This window comes from Vanessa tameamea, chromosome 7 (genome assembly GCF_037043105.1).
Source record: "Vanessa tameamea isolate UH-Manoa-2023 chromosome 7, ilVanTame1 primary haplotype, whole genome shotgun sequence".
NCBI classification, from domain to species: domain Eukaryota; kingdom Metazoa; phylum Arthropoda; class Insecta; order Lepidoptera; family Nymphalidae; genus Vanessa; species Vanessa tameamea.
Genome location: NC_087315.1, coordinates 3,517,512 through 3,541,129, shown reverse-complemented (window position 1 = coordinate 3,541,129; position 23,618 = coordinate 3,517,512). Strand labels below are relative to the sequence as shown.

Genomic DNA, 23,618 nt, shown 5'->3' with positions numbered 1-23,618 from the left:
TTATGCGAAAGTATTACAGAACATCCTTTTTTTAATAATTGTTATTTATAATATTGAAATCGTGTCATACATATTTACACAAAGAGATATTTCGAGTAAGCGCGATGATATTTAAAAATATTTTTTCATAAATCATACATATACATGTATTCTATAATTATTACGTGAAAGTACGAGTAAAATGTTTCACGTGAGTTTTAAATGATTTTAATAAATAAATTTCATGGGAAAACCTAATGCATAATTTACTTTATTTTTTTTAGTCCTTACTATCCATTCGTATTTAAAAATCATAATGAAGAGGGAAATCAATTAATTCCAAGGAAAAAACAGCATTCCTTGTGATATAAATTAGGTCAAGGATTGACTACCTTTAATTAAAACGAGAGAGATAGCGTATGTAAATTAAGTTGTCATCTTAATTGTAAGGCACTTAACGCTGGTACGGTACTCCGAAATATCGTCATATTTTTTGAAACGGCAAATTAATCGAATTCATAGAGCAATTTTTGCATCGAACAAGTTTCGCCATTTCCTCAGGGAGGCAATCGAATCAAACAATTTGCGACTTTCGTAAGAACTTTGGCACACTAAAAGATAACAAGACCTATGTTTGTATTTTTTATTTATGTTACCAAACTATTATGTACCAGACAATTGTACCGATAACGTCATACGTTTTAAATAAATTTATAATTAATTGATATCTGAATATTAATGAATAATGTTTCAAAGCAGAAACCAAAATTTCCGATATAATTATTACCGGTTGCAATAATATTCAATATAATATGTGATTGCATATAACTCAAACATAAAACGTTAATTAATATCCTTGATCATTTCCAATTACAAATGTTTTGTTCTTAACTTCAAAATTTGTATACGTTTGTGTATATGCTATTCTGCCAAAGGCTCGGACTTGAATCCATTACGCTGTTCCACTGCGTGTAGAGTTTCTTCGAAAAGACGGTTTTTCGCTCGTTAAGTACAGTGATAGTCTGTCGAACTTTCTGGTATTATGGATAGCTTGTCTCTCTCGAGCGTTACGAAATCTAGTTAGTTTTTAATTGCTAATAAGTAGAGAGATGCTTACGAGATTATTAATACGTTAATAACGATTAAGCATGTAGGTTATGTTATGTATAGGTTCGTCATAAATAATAAATGCGATGTTGATTAAAATCTTTGAAAAAATCTATACAGCTCCGATGTATTAATAGAACTCAAAGTAATGTATTAAAATTTTTACGAAGGAAATTAAGTAAGTAATTTTTTCTATTACTGTTTTCTACCTTCAGGCTTTATTGAACCAAAGAAATCAATGATGATGATTTTATCGCAATTATCGTTTCTGATCATAGCTATTATGGGACGGCAACCCAATACAAGTGGAGGGAGGGCTCTGGATTTAAACCTTTATCTGCAGCTACTAGATATCTACTAGACAATATAGGCATAAAGGACAAGTTGCTTCAAATTTTAGAATTTATTGGTAGAGCATTGATTTTTAGAAAGGAATTTGTACTCATTCCATACTACTTACCATAGGGTGGCCCATTCACTTACTGGCCTTCCTAACGCACAGGAAGTACAGTAATCGATTTAGTATACTTTTTTTAGTGCCAAAAGATATATTGCGCCTCTATATAGCTCTACGCTATATGTCAAAATGCATCTCATTCGTTAGAATTTCCGGCCATTTTAATTTATAGGCAAATTCGCTCTACTAATCAATACTATGAACAATACGTCAACATAGTTTATACCAGTTGTTGATTAATTTTAGGAAAAATTTAAACTAATATATAAATAAAAATATTCAGCAAACAATCCCAGTTCAATAAAACTCTTTAATAACTATATCAAATCAAATACATAATATTCATTTAATTATAAATTGAATATATGAAGTTTACAAACAAGATTAATACTAGAAACTTGGTTATAACTTAGCATTTAATTCATTTGAGAAATAACATAATATTTGAGTTTGACCATTACATTTGGCTTCCTAGTTTTCGTATTCAAAACCACGATCGAACCGAACGTGGTTTTCAGAAACTTTATGATCTATGATGTAGATGTTTGTAACATTTTCTTATATATTAATTTAAAACCAAGATTTCGCTCTAAGTCATCCTTAATTAAGGAGTTATGTACAAGTGGAGAATAAACTTTATACAAGAACCGATGTTCCATAAATGTAAATTAAAAAGGTATTTTTACATACTACATATACCGAATTACACAGTTCTGTTTCTTTTTCGAATATCAAACCCGGGATAAAAGGAAGAGATAAATCGACTTGTAATATATATACAATGTTTATTGTTATTTTTTTTTCCAGTATGATGTAGTGCTGTTGGCCCTACTGGCCTTTACAGCGTCACCGGGCGTTGGGGCGAGTGCAAGATTAAGATCAGCCTTGAATGGAACTCTTTCGAGCTCTAGAGTGACGTTCGTCCTGAGGGTGTCTCCCATGAGATCGCACCTCGGCTCAGAAGGTAGTCGGCGGGGCCATTAGTGAGTGTTTATTGTTAAGGTTATAAGACGGTTTTATACTACGAAGCTGACTTTTGACAATGTTGTACACGATAAGATTTTAAGCCTGATATATACTTTTGTTAGGTTTTCCAGTGTTTTGAATGACAAGCTGGTTAGTTCAACGGATCATCCTGTATCCAACAAACATCCTTTGGTTATGTAATTTACATCTCAAAGATATTTTTAAAGCATTTTTATTAAAAATATTAGTAAAATTGTTTGATAGTCACTATACTTTAGACAAACAATTCTTCATATTATTCCATTGTTTTTTGTAAGTATCATCATATAAAATAATTTTATCGTTGTTTATATAATGTAGTAACCACCGATATTTTTTTTATACTTGAAATAAAAAAAAGTTAAGCTATCATGTCCAAAATGCTATATAAAATGTCTACGATTATTATTTTATGACATACCGAATCATTTTTTATATCAAATAACTAGGCGGATAGGCATATGGGCCAACTGATGGAAAGTGGTCGCCAACGTTCATAGAAATTGGCGCTGGAAGAAATAGTAACCATTCCTTATATCGCCAATTCATAACCAACCTTGAGAGCAAAAATGTTTTTTGTTTTGTAACTTTGCGTATTCATCTTTATTATAAGTAAACGCAATTTTACTTGTATAAAATATATTGTACCCAATAGTACACCATGTATGGACGTTTATGTGTATGTATGTATGTAACATTGTTTCAGTAAGATTTTGTATTTGCTGTCATAATCTACCGTAAACACAGCGTGCGTACGATGAGGCTTAAGAAAACGTTAATATGATCCTCTCCCTTAATAAAGCTGGGTACGACCTAAATTAAAACATTTCTAGGCTTAACTTAATTTTCCTTCTTAATACTTATTATATGACATAATGACATCTTTCATTGTACAAGTTTATTTAATACAATACACAGATATTTTTGATAAAAATCGATTATTATATTCTCCAAAATCAGAATAAATATTCATATATTACAAATTTGACTTATAAATACGTTAAAATGTTGAAAATGGATAGTGCTTATGTTTATGTATTTATTTGTAAATGTTTTAAAACATACATTTACATTAATAAAAATAACATACTTCATACTTCAAAATGAACGCATCTTTCGTTCATCTTGAAGTATCTTATAATTACGTAATATATGAAAAAAATGTAAGCAACATTTTATTTTTTAGTTGATTTTACCGAAGTTATTTATATTTTTGTTCCTAAAAGCATGATGATAATCATAGATTATGCCGATGCTAGATGAGTGTCTATTATATCACCTTACCTTAGAACTTATTCGTGGACTATATTATTAGTTTTTGCCGATCATTATTAAATCATTTTTTTGTGATTCTATGCGTCTTCAACATGCCGTGGTTCAACAAAAAATACTTACTTAATACTCCTGAGTTAAAACTTAAGACACTCTTTTTGGCTTAGTATGAACTACAAATATATATATATAATATATGTAATGAAAAAAAAAAAGACAAGTACTTATTAGCTACTAAAAGCTATACTTTAAATTAAAAGGCGCAATTATTTTTCAAACATCATTTAACAAGCATTTTCACTTCAAGATACAATGTTTATGATATTAGTTACGTCGTATGGCAATCACAACGTGACGATTTTGATACATTGGATGAAAGTTATAAACAATAAACAATATCATGATAGACTGTCAAAGTTGAGTACGCGTCGAAAATAATAGTGGCCAATCGTTGGCTACTATATACACACACTAGTGAAGTAGTATCATGTTTGGCGAATGTCAAGCGTAGCGGTCACGTGCACCAACTTAATTAAGTTTTACCTTTTTTGTAGTCCGACACTCTATCGATATATAAAAATAATAATCTAAGAATAATGGAATAAATACTTTTATTACACTAACATTAGGTTTTGTTTTAATAATAATAATAACGTAAATATCATGTGAAAAATAAAATGTTTGCATACAATACGATAACAAGAAGCGATCTAATCCCGCAGGGTTTTAGCAATAACAGACATATTGGCAAACTTGTGATATCTGATGTTTTCTTAACTTTATCGTTGTTCAGTATATTTATTCTCGCTTCTATTAAGTTATAGAAGTATTGTTCTCATAAAATATGATAAGAGTATTTTATATTTAGTATAGATAGGATCGTTAGTCAAATTGGGGGATTACATATTACATTAAATAGAATATGTTTAATTTTAAATTAGCCGATCAGCGTGGTTTCACCGGCTGCTGCTCCGCTGTCGTGGGTTGTAGCGTGATTTTATACAGAAAATATAATTTCTAAGTAAATGAGCTTACCAAAATTACTGTTTTAAATTGGACTTGGGTTGGGTACACCTTGACATTAGCGTTCAATAAAAGAAACTCAGTTTTATAAATTATTAGTACGGTTTGTATTTAAATTATTTTCACGTACTTTTTCGGGAACAGACCGATTTGATACGAGACTTGTGATCTGCAATGGCATTTTCGAATAAAAGATCATACAATAATATTACAAATTACTATTTAACAAAATCTGCTTAAAATTAATTAATGGTTTACAAAAAATCTACAAAGGCAATCTTTTTTCCAGCTTCATCTTAAACACGATACAATTATTATATTAGTGGTACATTTTTCTTATACTAAAAGTAATGCTTGTATACTTACTGCATAAACCATAATCTTAAGTATTTGTGCAATTGCATTTCAACCTTGTGAGGAAATTCCTGAACATAAATATCTGTCAATTCGCAGAGGGGGTAACGTCGTGCTTTAAGCTCCGTAATCTCCTTATTCCTAGGAAATATGGGAAACCTTGCTCAAAAGCAAGATATTAGTGTAGGATCAATTCAATAGTGTAATCGAATATACGGGCTCTAATAGATAGACAGGCAAATAGGCCACCTGATGGTAAATGATCACCATCTACCATAGACCGTTGTTACAGTCAGTTAATTATTTGTTTTTTTTTAAGGTGTTGGTTTGCCGACGAGCATATGGACTACCTGATGGTAAGTGGTCACCACCGCTCATAGGTGCTGTAAGAAATATTAACCATTCCTTACATCACCTATTCACTAACCTTGGGAACTAAGATGTTATGTCCCTTGTGCCTGTGATTAAACTGGCTCACTCACCCTTCTAACCGGAACACAACAATACAGAGTACTGTTATATGACGGTAGATTATCTGATGAGTGGGTGGTACCTACCGAGACGGGCTTGCACAAAGCCCTACCACCAAGTAAAATGTTAATTTTAATAATAACAATCCCTTACATCGTTAATGGAACATCAACCTTAGGATCTAATATGTTATGTATCTTGTTAAATTATCCTTGAAACGGGAACACAGCAATGCTACGTATATTCTGTTCCAACCACAAGAGGACATAGCCAAATAAACAACATTTGACATCAAATTGATGCGATAAAATTGGTCGAAATGATTTTCGTAAAAATTTACGAAATTGCTGTCGGAACTTTTTAAGTGATATTAAAGTATATGAGCAGTTTAGTGTAATAGTGTTGTATTATAAATAAAGATACAATAATCAAGAACTGTTAGTGGTGCACAATATAGCCGAGCTATTAGCAAATCGCAAGGAATACGTAAATCTATGGTTTGTTTATCTCCTTTCCTTCTTCGTTTGGAATAGATTAGAGTATTTCAGTGGTATCAATGGTAGTAACATTAATATACGGGAGAGAATAAATTATTATGAGTAAGTGGAACTTATCCAAAAGGGCTTGCACGAAACCCTACCATCAAGTTTAAACGTATAAACCAAATAAATATTTCAAATTAAATAAAATTCCTGTATTCAATGTGGAAGCATTAAATTTACTTATTGATTATCAAATTAAACAATACAACCCGTTCAAAATGGCGTGAGAAGAACCGGCGAAAGAATCTCAGATTTTATTTATGAGTATATGTTAATATTAAAACTTCAACTACATACAATTTTTTTATTTATTTCTGTGCTTTGACGAGTACTTATTTAGCGAGATGTAAATTTACATAGTGACAGGGAAATAGTTTTCTATGATAATTGAAATTATTTTAACGTATGCTCTTTATTACAGTGAGCCGTGCGGGCCTAGTGACCGCCGAATTCTGAATTCTGAATTTCATGAGATTAATTTGTGTCTATAATTCATCACGTGCTCGACGTTAGAGGAAAACATTGTGACAGAACCAATATATGGCGGATAAATATCTGTCACGTGTAAGTAAGTTCCAAATCTTCTCCTCAAAGGGAGAGGAAACCTTAGCCACTGAACATTTACAGGCTGTTACTCTATTTTTTTTTTTTTGTTATAATATTATGTATGAATATGAGAGTCAGTGGTCCAGTATAAGGCTTATATGGCAGCATATCCCGTCCGTCCTGTGTTAAAATAAAAATATATTGGACAGAGAATTGCTTATTATTGAACGGGAGGACATCACTAATATATCGTATATAAAGTAGAGATATGTATGTATTGTATGCTGAGGTATTTTGCTTCGAATAAAACATGGTATAACGCTAATTCAAAATATTTGACATTAGTATAATCTAAGAAGCTTTATATCACATCTTGACCTCAAAGACCAGATGAGCCAGATTTTTTTTGTATGTCGAACTCTTGTTGGTATCTGAAGAGTTTTGTAAAATTTTGGACCTTTATTAAACATATAGCTCATATTTATTACTAGTTGTGCCCGCGACTTCGTGCGCGTTTGAATTTAATAAAAAAGCGTGACTTTATTATTATTTTACATATGATTCTAAAATAAAAAAAGTAGCCTAAGTTACTCCTTATTATATCAGCTATCTGCCAGTGAAAGTCCCGTCAAAATCGGTCTAGCCGTTCCAGAGATTAGCCGGAACAAACAGACAGACAGACAAAAATTGTAAAAAATGTTATTTAGGTATATGTACCGTGTATACATAAATATGCATTTAGTAAAGTAACCGTATTTTAATATTACAAACAGACACTCCAATTTTATTATATGTATAGATAATTATATAATTTTACTTTGCAGAAATGCAGAATAAATATTTTTTAGTACATTCATATTATACTTAGAATATTGTTATAAATTTTGCCTAATAAGTGGAACGAAAACTCGTTAAAATTAAAGTAATCTTTTCCTCATAGCATATGTAACATGCGTATGCTACTACATTTTAAAAATATATTTATGAGTACATTACATTACAACTTTTGTTTGCCAAGAATAATTCAATTCATTCTTAATGCGAGCAATGTATATCGTGATATGCAAATAATTCAGTTAAAGATTTTATTTGTCGAATGTTTATAATACGAGAGGGAGTGAAATTACCAAAAATGATCAGTAAAGGCTCCATTAGGCTTTACAGGAGGGCTTGGAAGATTTTAATTGATACGTAAGTATGCGTCTAACTGATTGAAAGTTACATTTATTTATTTTCAATTAAATATTATATTTGATTATTGTTTACATTTTCAGAATAGTCCATATCAAAATATACTTCGTCAAAAAATTTAAGTTTTTTTTTGAACGCTACATGACAATTTAAAAAGATATATTTATCTTGAATGAAAATTAACGAGTACCTACGCTTTGTCAAATGCCACGAATTGTACAATTTCTTTACGACGCCTATAATGGCAGTGGTAGCCGCTTACCTGCTTGCCCGTACGTCTCATTTATGTGTAAAAGGCTTTTTAATAGTAATTTGTTATTCATCTGTAAGAACTTGTTATTTATAAGCGTCATCATATAAATCGGTATCGGTGTAATCAGTCTATCGTTCTCTATGGATTTGTATTACTCTTGCACGTACAGACATCTAAAACGATATACCTAATAGTATTATCTAAGCGTAGAAATTTGACATTTATTCCATAATGTTTAAGGAGTATTTTTAAACAACAATTATAATGACGAATTCGTTAAGCAAACCACTACTCTGAATATTACCACACAATATTATATTAAGGTACACGACCTTTTTGTGAACAGGTCTAGAAGCTATTTCCTTTTCAATCGATTGTGTATTTAAGGCTCGAATTACGTACTTCATTCTCCGTCGTTTATTTTTAAAACAAAGGCTTAATCTAATTCAACATAATCAATATATTACGGTTACAAAACAAACAATAATAGAAACGTGAACACAATACAAATCCCCCGAATATATTGTTACCACAATTGAGGTACATTAATCTCATCAATATTGATTTGACTAAATTCAATGACGAACAATTAATTTATCACGTGTATTGTTTTTCGTCTAGCACTGGGGTTTAAATAGTCAACTCGACACTCTTGAGGTTGTCAAAGAAGCTGACTAAAGATCACATCCTACGAAGTAACTCTACTAAATTGACAGTCGTAAACTTAACTAAAAATTACAAATTTTGAGCGGGTAAAGCTGCAGGATAGTTTCAGATAGTTCTATATATGTATTTATTTATTTGAAGAGCCACCAACTAAGCACACATCCAAACCAATGTGATTGCGGTACATAACATTTTTTTTAAAAACTTGAGAAACGATAGTTCAATTACAGGTGACATTATATTAGCATTAGATTAAGTATCTTGAGTAACATTTATTTTAGTACAATAAAAAATAAACTTGACCCTTATTACGTTAAATTAAAATATAAACTTTTTAATAATCTTCGTAAAAGTGTACAAATAGTTTTCATAAATTTAAGTTGATAGTCAGCAAATACATGAATATTACAACTATGTGGTAACGCATTAAGTAACTCCTACATCTGACAATTTCGTTGGGAATGATACGCATTCGATTTTCAAACTGAATTATTCAAATAAAATATGTCGATCTGATATATGTTGATATCGATTTCAAAACTGATGTGTAGGTAGCTTATAATATGTGCCCTGTGATCAATTATTACGTATTCTAACGTATTAAAAACATGTAATCTAAAACTAAGAAATAAAATAATTACTAAAACTCTAGTTCTATTTTTGGTCTAATACTATTATCCGTTCAATTTATTATAAGCCTATTTTCGTATAAAATTCTCGTGCGACCGCGGTATGTTCCAATGAGCTCAGTACAAAGACCTACCCCGCGAAGTTTCCGACCCGTTTTTGAAATACGCCTCGCTCCAACCTCTCGCTAATCTGAAGACATAAAGTATGTTGTAATTTTCAATAGCTACGCCGACAGAGGAAAATTAATTTCAAAAGGCTACTATAATATTGACGTTATTCTTCGTGAATAAAAAATGGTATTTAAACGAATAGTCTCGAGATTAAGTTTTGATGTCGCCTAATAAATTTAGGAGGGAGGGATGCGGTGCTATTGTCCTTTGTTAATAATAAAGATTTTTTTTTTTTAATTAATTTTTCATAATTGTATGAGGTATAAAATATTTTATGAAAAATTGTTACATTTCATAAACCAACTCTCCTGCGGCCAGTTTAATACTGAAAATCTACTTTTAACTTTAATATATATAAACTTAAAAAAAATAAGATATGAAAGTCAGTCTTCTTACTCCTTATATTGCTTCTCTGAATCAGTTCGGTACACGTGAAATCTATAAAGAAATATATTTATAATATACGTATAAACTTTACAAACGGATCCATAACACGAAACCCATTCATCGTTAAAAAAATGTAACACCAGATTAAATTGTAGACTGTACGAGGTTCGAGGTACAATCTACAAATTATTGGCGAATAAGCATCAAGGTACTCGAAATATTTACAGGAAGCTATAGATATATAGCAATTATATTTGAATATAAAATAAAATAAAGACGCGGAGCGTGTGATAATTTATCAGTATAGTACGGATAGATTTATATACTATATTATTTGCGTATATGTCAAATACTATAAAGGTATATCTGGATTTGTTTGCTTCATAATTGTGGATACAATGAAGGATCATCTAGCCATCATTGTATTCACAATTCTATAGCCGGTTTCAGATGCAGTGCTTGATGAGCGATACAGTCATATTCACCAGGATTATTTCCTTTCTTATATGATGATATTCTTAGAAATTAGTTACAAATCAATTAATAAGAAATATTTTTTAGATGACAATGCTTCGGTGGATGTTCGAAGTGACGAGACTTGACAAAATCCGCAACGACTAGACATTGCCGACAAGCTGCAAGAGAGCGGGCTAGGGATAGTAAAACTAAACTCTCCTGACTAAATGGTTATTATTGTGGTCAATCTAAACATCACGGGGTCTATACCCAGAGGGAGACTAAAGACGAGATGGATAGATGTAGTCAAGAGCGTTCTAAGTTCCTGAAATATCTCTAAAAAGGATATATCCGATAGAGCGAAATGGAGGAGAAAAATCAGAAAGGCAGATCCCATCATCAGATAGTAATTAGTTGCTTGATTATAATATGGGTATCAAATGAAAGGACGTACTGAGAATGCGAATGCGAGTTTAATTACATCATATCAACTTATATTGAGATTTTTAATAAATTGTGTCAAATGTAAAATGACGTTATGAGTTAACACTAAAAGTTATTGTTTTTATTTTTAGCGCATTTAAATGTAAGCTTGTTTATAAAAAGGTTTTTTAATTTTAATTTATTATACTTTGAAACAGTGCGAGTGAATAGATGGTTTGACGTTGTTCTGGACGCGTAGCTTCTCGTTTATAAGGACACTTTTTCTGTAACGAAACAGAGCTTGTGTAACAAAGTATTACTGAAAATCCTTTATGAGCACGTGTCTTACTCTGTGGAATCCACGTAAAGTTGGAAACACAAAGGACCGGCAAACCTCCCATGTTTATAATCGCCTGATTGTTGGTCCCTCTAGAGGCGGATAGCGTCCAAATTTAATAATCTATTTTGTTTAATATAGTTAAATAATTTATTTGTTAGGTTTAACATTTAAATTATTGTTATATTTCTTAGCAACTAGTTTTCGAAGGTTAAGTAAAAATAAGTTGTTTTCTCGTGTATTCATCAGTCATTCTACCGCGAAGCAGCAACACTTGATTGGATTCAATGCAAGTTTTAATAGCAATTTAATATGATATGCTATTTTTGTAAGTAATTATTTATAGACGAAGCCCCTAGTTTCCACTCAATAAATAAAATTATCTAAATCGGTTTCAAACAGGGTATATCGCGTAACATAAAAAAAAAAAATCGAATTAGATAACGTTTCTGGAGTATGTTAGAAAAATTAAAAAATGTTCAGTTATGGGTATATTATTGTATTAGAATTACAAATTCAAGTCATTAGTAGTACTCAGTTTGTATTGCATTCCTTAAACGGGAACTCGTAGCATGATGTATTTAATAAAAATAATGTTTGCCGCTATTAAAGAAGCCACGCCTTGCAATAATTATGATGAGCTAAGATAATTACAAACGCCAGACCGCCGTACAAAATGCTCTACCGTTCTTTTAATTTAGTAAGAAAAGTAAAATATTAATTTTCTTTTACAAATTATTCTGTATATTTCACAGCGTTGATTACGTGCCCTTGTCGAGTTATTCGAAGAGATTTTATTTTTATCTAAAAATATTTTGATTATTCATAATATTTATTTTATACTAGAAATATGTGATATTATATTCTAATATACCCATAAAATTATATGAAGAGTAACTGAATTGGTTTGAATCGGGGAGATTCTCCCAGTAGGGAATTCCCCATATTTTTCTTTTACATATTTATGAATCTTGATTGGAGATAGTGTCATGGACGAGCCACTAGACGACTTGCCAGTTAGTCACGGAATTTTACTATTGTAAATAAAAGTAAAGTAATACTTTTCTAATGTCTAATGACTTAAATGTACAAATTATGTCATTGGTGTTTACAGGGGTAAAATTAAATTTTGATTTGCATTCTCGTACATTTTCTTTCATCAATGATTCGGCAACTGCTGGAGAAGAAACAAGTAACTTAGTTGTAGAAACTGGTACGTCAGCAAAAAATTGTTCAAAAACTGAAGCAACTTCCCGTTCACTATTTATGACTTTATTATTATAATTTAAGTTCAATTCGGTGCTCCGACTGCCACCTCTACCAGTTTGCACAATTAATAATTTTCCAAGTCATTTTTATTTTGTCATGTGCATTCTTAATTCTATTTTTAATTCTATTGTTAAAGACTTTGCCAAAAAGCACACTTTTCTACATCATTTTGAATAGATACTTACATAATTGGCAAAAGTGGCACTGTGATTGTACGTCCTTTCATTATAAAGCTCGTACATTCGTTGCCTACTTTTATAAATTCCAATAGTAGCCCAGTCATTGAATTTTAAAAAGTTTTTTGTATTAACTGTTTTAGAAGTGAATATTGCATTAAACTTGTTTCTAATTAATTTAAATAGATTATTATACAAAACATTGGGATTATCACTAAAAGATAGGTGTGGGAGATTGGCCATAATATTACTTCTAAACTTTTCAATACGACTTGTGGTCAAAGGAACAAACATTATTTTTTCGGAATTGCTTATTTTTTTAACATGGAAATTAAATAAAGCTTGTTGTCCACAACGATCTGAATTTAGTTTTTTATGATAATTTTATTTTGTGGAATATGGGTTGCAATTATGTTATCTATGCAAGTTGCTGTGGAATCTGTTATTCTAGTTGGTTCTAAGAACAGATTTACTAGATTATATGAAATTAACAATGATCTGAATCTTATACTTGTGGTTATATTATGCAGTACATTTATATTAAAATCTCCACAAACAATAATTTCTTTATTAGATTCAGAACTAAAAGTATTTCTAAAGAATCCAATATACACGCTAATAAAATATTTCTACAAAACGTTTTTGTTCTTACCGCTACCTATAAAAACTAATACAAAATAAAGAATTTCATTCATTATAAAATATAAATACAACTCTAAAAAAGAACAAAGCTAGTATATAAAGCTGTTTGTTAGAAGGACGAGATAAAGAGACAAAACAATATATTGCATTTTCCTGTTCGAAACACAGCCCGCAGCGTCCTCATCCTGTTGATGAATAATAAAAGAGATTGAACACAAATACTTATCGCAATTTTGTTATTGATATCATAAATATAAGCACACTCGGCTGCTCGCTTTTTAATTCGCTTGCCTTTTAACATTTGTTTGGGTTCGCTTCGAAATTGAAAAGAGATTTGATAGACGTTCATTTGTTTAATTTGCTTACTCATTTTTGAAATGTTTGGTGGTCAAACATTCCTTAGGAGATGGGGTGACTCTCATCTATGTTGCCTCATTGGTCTAGTGGCTTGATTATAAGGCCTCAAACTCTGAGCTCTAGGAGTCAAACCAGGTTATGCTAATAAAAAGAAATAGGCTATTCCGTTTAAGAAGATAGCGTATTTAGACTCTTGCCTTGCAAAGAACCTTAAATCTGTTCTGATCTTCCATCGTAGTGATTTTCTGTAACGCGCATACTTTTGAGCTATAATACTATGTAGATGGCTAGTCATCCCCTCGGCCAAATTATGAATGGCCACAATGTCAGAAGGACATCATAATAAAAACTTTGCTGCAACTTCATGGCGTATATACTAGTGTTATTATTGTTTCGTGAAATATTAAGTAATTATGAAAAAGAAGAATCCTTGAATTGCTATATCTTACTCTGTCTATATGTCTATATTAGAAAGCAAAAGGTGTAGGTATTTATTAGAAATACATTACATTATATAAGATAAAATATTCATAGATTACTTTCGTACTGCCAATATGCCAATACATGTCAAACTTTTGTTTAATAACAAATATAAATTTGTTACGATGTATATTGATGTCCGTCAAAACCTATTTGAGATACGGCAGTCATTCTCAAGACAAAAATGACTGTTTAGGATGTAATATCATAGTTAACAAGAGTTTACTCTCTGTTACGCACGGTGAGAGTCAAGCTATAAGACTAAAGATTGAGGTACTTTTGAAGGCCAGGAGAGTAAAACATTTTAGATACTTGTAAAATAATTAATTTTAAAATCTCAACGACTGCCTAAATTTAAGGAAATATTCGAAAAAAATATTTTTTCCACATTCAGAAGAACATTATTCCTATTATATATCAAGTGGTTGTCTAGTTAATGAATGTTCTCCAAAATTCAGGAATTTTCTTAATTAAAATGTTAACCAATGAAAAGATATGATAAGACCACTTTCAGTTGGGCGTTTTACGATATTTTTTTTAATATAATATTATTTGAACATCATAGCTAGTGGATGTTGAAATAACATGCGTTTTTAGTGAAACTTCTTCACTAGTTTCAGGTCCGGTCAGATTTTTTTTTTTGTACTTTTGGTGTTTCTTTTCAATTGTTTTTGTGTGCCTGCAAATTTTTGGGATTACTGATTTTATTTTATTTTCATTAGGGCAACCAACAGTAGATAAAATATTACATCCAAAATAAAAAATAAATTACATTTCAAAATTATCAAGGCAAAAGTTCTACTACTTACAGGTAGTCTCTCCATGCAATATCATATTACACAATGTATGTATTAAATATATAAATTAATATAAGCAATAATTAAAAATAAGCAGTACAATACATTTTTCAACTATTATATAATAAATAATAATTAATAAAACCAATAAGATAAATCATAAAATTAGAATTAAACACAAATAAAATTCTTTATTTTTCGATTGAACTGAGGGCGACTGTCATGACATATGTCTAAATCTTTTATTTGAATACTGTGATGAAAAATTATAATCTCGATATGATGGAAATTATATTTATTGATGACTTTAGACCAAGCTGAGTGTTCTGGTATCAATAAATCAAAAATCAATATAATCTTTATTCTAGTAGGCTCATAAAAGCACTTTTGATTTGTCATGTTAGTGTTGAATTCAATGTAAAGCTATCACTGGCTTAAAAGGTAGAATGCACCTAAACAAACTGGCAAGAAACTCAGTAGTTACTGTTTTCCACCATTTAATAACAGAATATGTCAATAAAGTGCAATTATTTTTTTTATATATCCCGCTAATGACTTTGTAAATATGTATATTTTATTACGAAAAAAAATCTGTACTATAATAAATAAATTAAAAAGTTCTATGAAATCGCAATGCTGACCTAACATTTTCATTAAAAATATTTTGAACATTTGGCACCGGAGATCCGTTTTTTTTTATATTCATTCATTTATGGTTCTCTTCATAAACTATTTAAAATAGTTAAGTTTAAAGTCGACAAAATAAAAACGAATACATTGGAAGTCCTTAAAGTATTGCCGATCGTGTTGTATGATTTTTTAATAAGATTTTCGATAATGACGAATTAAATTCAGTATCTCGTTTTCGTATTTCGAAAATAACAATTCATTATTACGAAAGCGGATCTCAATTATGACGGAAATCGTTCAAATTTGCTTTTCACATCCTCTAAGATAAATTAAAATATAATAACTTATTTTGAATGCTTTATTAAATTGATGTTCTTTATTATTTATTTTGTATATGAAGTAGAACTTGTCATATTGAATTTTTAACAGAAGTTCATGCATAAAATATACATATAAGTTTTTTTGCATAGACATTAGTGCTTTAAGAAGTTTAAACTATTCCATTCATTACACTAATGTACTACCCAATTGACAAGACTAAGAAGTTATGTCTCATGTGCATTTAGTTGCATTGGCTCACTCAACCTTCAAACTACAATACTAAATAATGCTGTTTGGTAATAGAATAGCTGATGAGAGGGTGGTACCTACCTAGGCGGTTTTGCACAAAGCTATACCACATACAGTCATACATATACAAAAATAAACCAGAATAGACATACTTTTTATACATCGGAACTGTAAACTATAAGAAAATTATGAAAATAAACATGTCTTGTCGTAACACTAGGAAATACTTTATTTTATATATTTGAGTCACTTATTTAAATAAAACGTAACAGCCTGTAAATTATAAGCCAAAGACGTTATTTTTTGAGGAGAGAGGTTTTTAATGTTCAAATTTCCTACATTTTTTCCTTCAATATCACGTGAAAATTTGCTATTTACCCGAGTTCGAACCAGCAATCTTCGCTTAAGATTTCTCATGCTCTAACCACTGAGCCATTTCGGCTCTTGATGTAAACCCAGTGCGTTACAAATAATCGTGAATGATCTGATGAAAACTAACGTGTCATGTTGTTGAAACCAATCTCTGACCATAGGTGACAATGCAATTACAATATGGACCTGTAACTTTGTTATGAAATTACTACAACTAACAGAATTTGGACACATTATAAATTATCAAACGGAACGTGTAAATTCCACGAATAAATCAAGTTAACACAAATGCATATTAACAAACTTTGTTTTAGAATTCCATGCATCAATCCAACAATATTATAGTTTAGTAAATCCTATTAACTTTTTAATACATGTCCTCTCTAGAGGTGCGTATTTACAAAGTATGTTTCTGCATTTCATGCACCTGGTGAATAGCATTATGCAATGAACTAACTTTTCCCAACAAACTTACGGTTGAATATGAATACAATGTATACTTTTTGTTGTATTAAATTATTCTTGCCTTTTGATTCATTCCAATAAATAATATCGAGTCAGATTTTTGGAATGTTTTGTAATAAAAAACGTATTTAAATTATTATTTTATTTATTTATTTATACATAAAAGTTTACAAAAAAAATAATTATAGCTAGCATCAGAAAACCACCCAGGTTTGTTATAAATGCTAACATAGAGTTAAATCTAGTTTCGTTATCTACAGAACATTAATGCCAGTTAAACATGTCTATCAAAATATCATAACTTACTTAAAAAGTATCATTTCAGTTTCCGAATGACGTCACTCTGAAATTTGAAGGATTTTTTCTATCCATTAGAATGGAATAAGGGTTAACAATTAGCGTTAGCCAAGCAAGGAAAGGTAATCTATTTAAATATTAATACTGACTATAAAAGTAATTGATCAAATAAATATTTTCCTTAGAGACTTTCTTAGAAGTAATTAAGAATGTTTTAAAATTTTAGCTACGTCTACATATTATAACAACCTCCAGTTCTACATCCTAGAGTCTACAGTAATATGTTTATGTTACCTTGAATTAACAGGATTTAGGTACACTCTATTCTATCAATAACAGGAAAAAAGCCAAATAAACAACATTTGACAGCAAATTGATGCGATATCATTGTTTGAGAGCTTGATTAATCTATGATATTCAATATGGATTTGCGAAAAAAGGGCTTTTTGAACTTCGGCGAAACTGTTATCGGAATTTTGGAAGTAAAATTAAAGTGGAAATAAGTAGTTAAGTGTTGTATTATAAATAAAGACATATTAATCATAAACTATTAGTAGTGCACAATACAGCTGAGTTATTAGCAAATCGCATGAAATACGTAAATCTAAGGTTTGTTTAACTTTTTTCCTACTTCCATTGGAACAGGCTATATGCTAAAACATTAAGAAAAATCGTTTATTTTTTAACAACTTATATCACGATATCCAATATATATTGACAAGTAACTTTTTCACCAGCATTATTTACATCAACACCTAGTATTTAATACAAAATTATAGGTATCATAAAAAAATAATAAAAAAATAAATGAAAGCAATTCAATAAATGAATAATTTCAAACGTTATTAAATAGCGAGGCCGAGATGAATTTAGTCTCGTATTCTTTCAAACGCTTCTTAGTCGCCACTTTGCTGTTAAAAAAATCTCCAAATATTTCTTTCATATTTTAATTAAATTTACTTGAAACCTATACAAAATATATTTCAATATATTGTATAAATATTAATTTGAAAAATGCGTATCTTTTAATATAGGTTCCTTCATGATATATTTTATTATTTGATACTTAATATTAATCCATGACGTTTTTGTTCGTCTACAAATAGGACATTAAAGGGAAATCTTTAACTATTATTTATGTAGATAAAGGTACCATTAAAGTCTTTTTTATGTCAAAAAATTGAACCATTGGGGTAGGTGTCCCCAGCTAATCATACAGTCTATCGCCAAGCAGCAATACAATAATTATTGTGTTTCAGTTTAAAAGGTGAGTGAGCCAGTAAGTAAATGTAACCAAATGTACAAGAGATATAACATCTTAACTATTGTTGGCGTAATAGCTATGAGCGACAGTACCTTCTTACCATCAGGTGCCACATTAGCTGGACATTTAGTTTATGGGTTCGAATATTTGGTTTTTCTTTTGCCCCAACCCTTCTCTGGTATAGATAACATTAATTAATTGACAATATACTCCTAGTTTTACATTTTCAGATACTTTTATATTAGTTCATAACAATATGAGGACCGAAAGGGCCCGATTATAACCAATCCATCAGACGACCACTTATTAAAAAAGTTATTGCCTTTCCCTAGTGACAATTAAACTTAAAACTAGGTAAAATGTTTCAATGTAGCATAAACTACATAAAATAAAAGTAATCTACCAAGGAATATAATATTAGGAACGCTACAGTTTCTACTTTCCTTCCATAAGTGTTCTTCTTCCATAAGTTACATAAGTATTACCATCTATCTTAGTAAGCGTTTCTTAGAAGTGGGGACGCCAATAATAAAAAAGACCAGGGAGTATGCAGTTTGTTGTACGATTAAGACTTCAATTGTTATTATCACGTTGATTCACTTGACCACCAAACCGAAATACAGCATAACATTTAAATCCTATTATAATAACTTTAGTCTATTTATCTAACTGGAAGACCTAGCTCAGAATTATATTATATTACTATCAGTTTTAAGGGTGATACACTTACTGATAATATGTAAATCAATGACACGTGTATGTAACGTTAATGAGAATTACGTGCCGTAAACTATATTAACAAAACAACGTAGAAAAATACGTACTTTTAACCGAGGGTGAGGCTCACCGATAGGCGATCGGAAATCGGATTCGTATCTTTTTTATAGTGCAGTCATCATTTGTTTTTTTATTGGATCAGTTCTATAATAACTTTAATTATAATAATTAAATCGCGCAAAATAGTCTGATGCCTAATACTCAATACAAACTTAAATTACGTTCCGAAACGAACGAATGTTATTTGATAATTCCTCAATTTTTTTTTTTAATTTCCTAATATTTTATTTTACAACTAACAATCATAATACGTTATATTCAATTTGGAATGATTATATACCTTCAGGGGTTGAAAGGTTCAGTCAATTAGAGATTTATTCATCCTTGAAAATATACATCAGATTATAATCACTCAGCGAGATGATTCAGAAAATATTCCCGTAACGGGTATTCCAAAATATTCTATTGATGTTATCACTCAAAGTTATTTGAGGAAAAAGCCGTGACTCGATATTTGGGGTATTAATTTTTATCTTCAAAACTCGAGGTCGAGTGAAATGAATGATATTTATCTCTTAGTAACAAATAACTTTACTGCCGCGATATATCCGTCCCGCCCCTCACATCCGTGGAGACCACGAGGCCACTAGGCAACAAAGTCTCGCTCGTATATAATAACAGAGTAGATAACCGAGGTTTATAGGCGACACAGACGCGATCACCGAAAAATATAACTCCCATATAGTTTATTGGCGTCTTTGTAATAAATGAGAACTGTGGAAATGTGTAGAAATCATGTACATATCCGATAAACAGGCTGCTGAATCTATTAGTAGATTAAAGTAAACGCTTTCTTGCAAAATAGTAAAAAAATCATAATAATACTATCAATTCATATGAGATTTGAGTTCATGGCTAAGCTTTTTTTAGTTTTATTTTAGTTCATTATAAACACATCACATCAAATTAATAGTCATTGAAATCAACGTACATCAGTGCGATTCTGTAAGAATTAATTTCGTTTCTCACTCGTGAAATATGAAAAAAAGTGTATCCAATAAATTTTATAATTATTATAATGTCGTATACATTTAACGCTCGTATTCTGGGGAGAGTTTCGATTTTTTGTTATAGAATACCTCTACTTATATAAATTATAATTACATTGTCTGAAAGGTAATTCTGTAATGTCAATATATAAAGTCTGCACTGTAACAACCTGCATACTCGATTATAGCTCAAATAGAACATACCTATTACTGATAGGTCTTAATATCAAAAGGCCTGTCTGGGTTTATCATGTATTCTGAGGCTGAACATTTTGTATCGCTATATTTTGGTCTGAAAGGTAAGCGCGTCATTATTATTACAGAGACGTAACATATTCGATCCCTTAGTTTCCAGTGTATTGATGGAGAAAGGTGGTTTTTACTCCCTAGAGTGATGACTTATGGGGGAAGATGTTTAGTAAAAATTAGGTGGCCCATTTGTCCAGGCTTCTTAAAATAGATGAAAAGAAATAAGCAAGTCCCTAATGGCAATCAAGCTCATTTTAAGCCAATGTCGAAGTTAGGAAAACTCGACAATGCTTAAGAGCGTTTTCAGGAAAACTTCCTCCAATAAAGTTGAGGAATTCTTCATTTAGTGCAGTTAGAGATTGGTATTGTCAGACAGTTGGGAAGTTACACACTGCCAAGGTATGTAGAAAGTTCACTTAGGGCATGTTTGATAGTAAAATTAAACGTTCGTTTTTAGGTAATATCCTAGCATAGCGATTCCTGAAACCCGAAATTTGAATGATTATAAATAACATTTTAATTTCTGCTAAATTCTCAGCCTTTTTGTGTTCGTGTTGCTATTGACAATTTTAATTTTTGTTAAAACTCCTAGCCTCCTGCGCAGGAAATATTAAAGTGGACACATACCCAAAAATAGGTGTGGTCTTTATTTTCTTATAAATTAAATGTAATCCAATCGGGTTGCAATGGCAATCTTCGCCCTGGCATTGACTGCGACTATTTTAATAATCGCATCAGAAATCATTTTTTTCTGAAGCATGCTAGCACAATATGAGTGGGAGATCGTTTGACTATATACAACTATATTTTAATATATTAAAATTATTAATTATTTTCGATCCATAAATATATCTTAAATGATCATGCGAAAAACTATCAGTTACATATTAATATTTCAAAGATAAATAGTTATACTTCGTAAAACAATTATACTTTTAAAATTTAATACGTAACTGTAACGTACTTATCTACTCAAGATCTAACTCTTGTAAATGAAGATGTCGTTATCAAAGCGACGAGGGTAAGTTAGCGAGTCCTCGAGTTTCAGTGTTTGTCTGAAAGTTAAGGAGAATTGTTGCATAATGCGCTACTCGATGCTGGGACTTTGAGGAAGACTTGTGTGATATATATTTTTGAAATACAGTTGTGTGCAAATATTTAATTTTATTATGAATTATTTTTAAAGTTGAAATTGCCTAGTGGTTGAGGCGGATTAATCGAAAGCTACAGGCTTAAATTTGAATGCACAAGGCGCTACAAGAAATTTAAATTATTTCTTGCATCTTCAATGCGCCATCAACCTTGGGAACTAAGTTATTATATCCCTTGTGCCTGATTTATATTGACTAACTCACCCTTCTAATCGGACCACAATAATATAAAGTATAGCGTTAGCAATACAAAGTATTGGGGAGGTAGAATATATGAGAAGTGAGTGGTACCTCCCAATGGGTAGGTACCCAGAGGAGCTTGCACAAAGCCCTACCCCCAAGTAACCTTGGAGCAATTGTGTAAAAACCCTTATTAAAAGTATAATACCTCACTTTTTTCCTCCACTGGTAACAGGAGAGCTGGTTCATTTTGCCCAGAGGATCGGCATTGCTATTCAACGGGCTAGCATTCTTGCCACCATTCCACGCGGTCATGATTTGTACTATAAGAATTTTTAATTTGTATTTTTATATAATTTAGGTCTTTATGTTTATAATGTTTATGTAAATAAATACATTAATTACGTTTATATAAACTATTTTCGATACATTAAACAAATAATTTAATGGATCGACTCCACTGAGGTATTTATTTTATATTGACAATCGAAGACTTAATTTCTACTTTAACGTCATCGTCTGGCCTGAATGTTTAATTGTGGAAATGAAAACGTTTTAGTTCAAGAAGAAAAACATAAAATAAAGTACTAGACATAAATAACATACTGAAGACCCAGCTTCAAGTAAACAGGAACGTCAAATAATTAACAATATTTAATATAGTTTATAATATCTATATTTCCAGTTTTTTTTACAATCATCCATTATTTTCCGTTTTCCAGCCCAGATTAACGATTCCCATGTCCAATTCAAAAATATTCTTTTTCTACTTTTATATTTATAAAAATGTTAAACCAAAAATTGTTAATTAAATTTATATAATTCTTTGATTGAATATAATTCAATAGCTAGAAGCTATACAGATTGTATAGCTTCTAGCTATTGAATTTTATATTAATGATTATTTATAAATATTTTATATGAAATAATTTATAGGCTCACAATACTATTTCTCTATAAATGTGAATTTACCGTCAAATTGTAATTCAAATATACATTTATACTTTATATTTGATGTTATAATTAGATTAATAATATCCAATTACACCAAAGGTGAAAATAAATACTGTTTAAAAAAGGAATCGCTAAAATAATACCAAATTAAACGTAAACCGGGCTGCTTTGACTAAGATCAAACATATGGAGCAGGTGAATTTTTCATCTCAAACGTTGTAAAAAGCAGACTGTACATTTCTCTTGTGTAACCTAAACCGTACCCTCATTAAGTCGACAGTATTCTGAAGTCGAGTCTGTCTCTTAAATAATAATAACAGTTACCCGGGTAACCTAAATATCAAAGTCCAGCTTAAGGAACAATGTTCAGTTTATATATTCCATGTCTTCAATTCTTTGTTTAAAACTATTACTTAGTTAAGAAAAATAATGTTGAATTAATACATTGGCTTAACTGAAGAGAGGTTTTCCACAGGCATAAATTTATTCCAAGATAAGATTTTCCTCTTATATATTACGAACCACTTTACTCAAGTGGCACTTAGTGGGTTAATCAAGTTTTAGGAAATGTCATTAATAGTATTTTTTTATTTTTGTACACGTTCTTCCATGCTTAAAGAGGATATTTAAAGAAAACTAAGGGTCTATATACACTACTGCTTAAGGATGT

At 30.5% G+C, this 23,618-nt stretch overlaps 1 protein-coding gene across 1 annotated transcript in view; it reads right to left on the bottom strand.

Annotated features, from left to right (window-relative positions):
* The window catches only part of LOC113401172 (large ribosomal subunit protein eL24), a 424,188-nt gene extending 401,945 nt beyond the window's left edge, over positions 1-22,243 (bottom strand). The window contains exon 1 of the mRNA XM_064215276.1: positions 22,239-22,243. Within this exon, the coding sequence (XP_064071346.1) occupies positions 22,239-22,243 (5 nt within the window). The remainder of the gene's footprint in view (positions 1-22,238) is intronic.
* Positions 22,244-23,618: the final 1,375 nt, after the last annotated feature.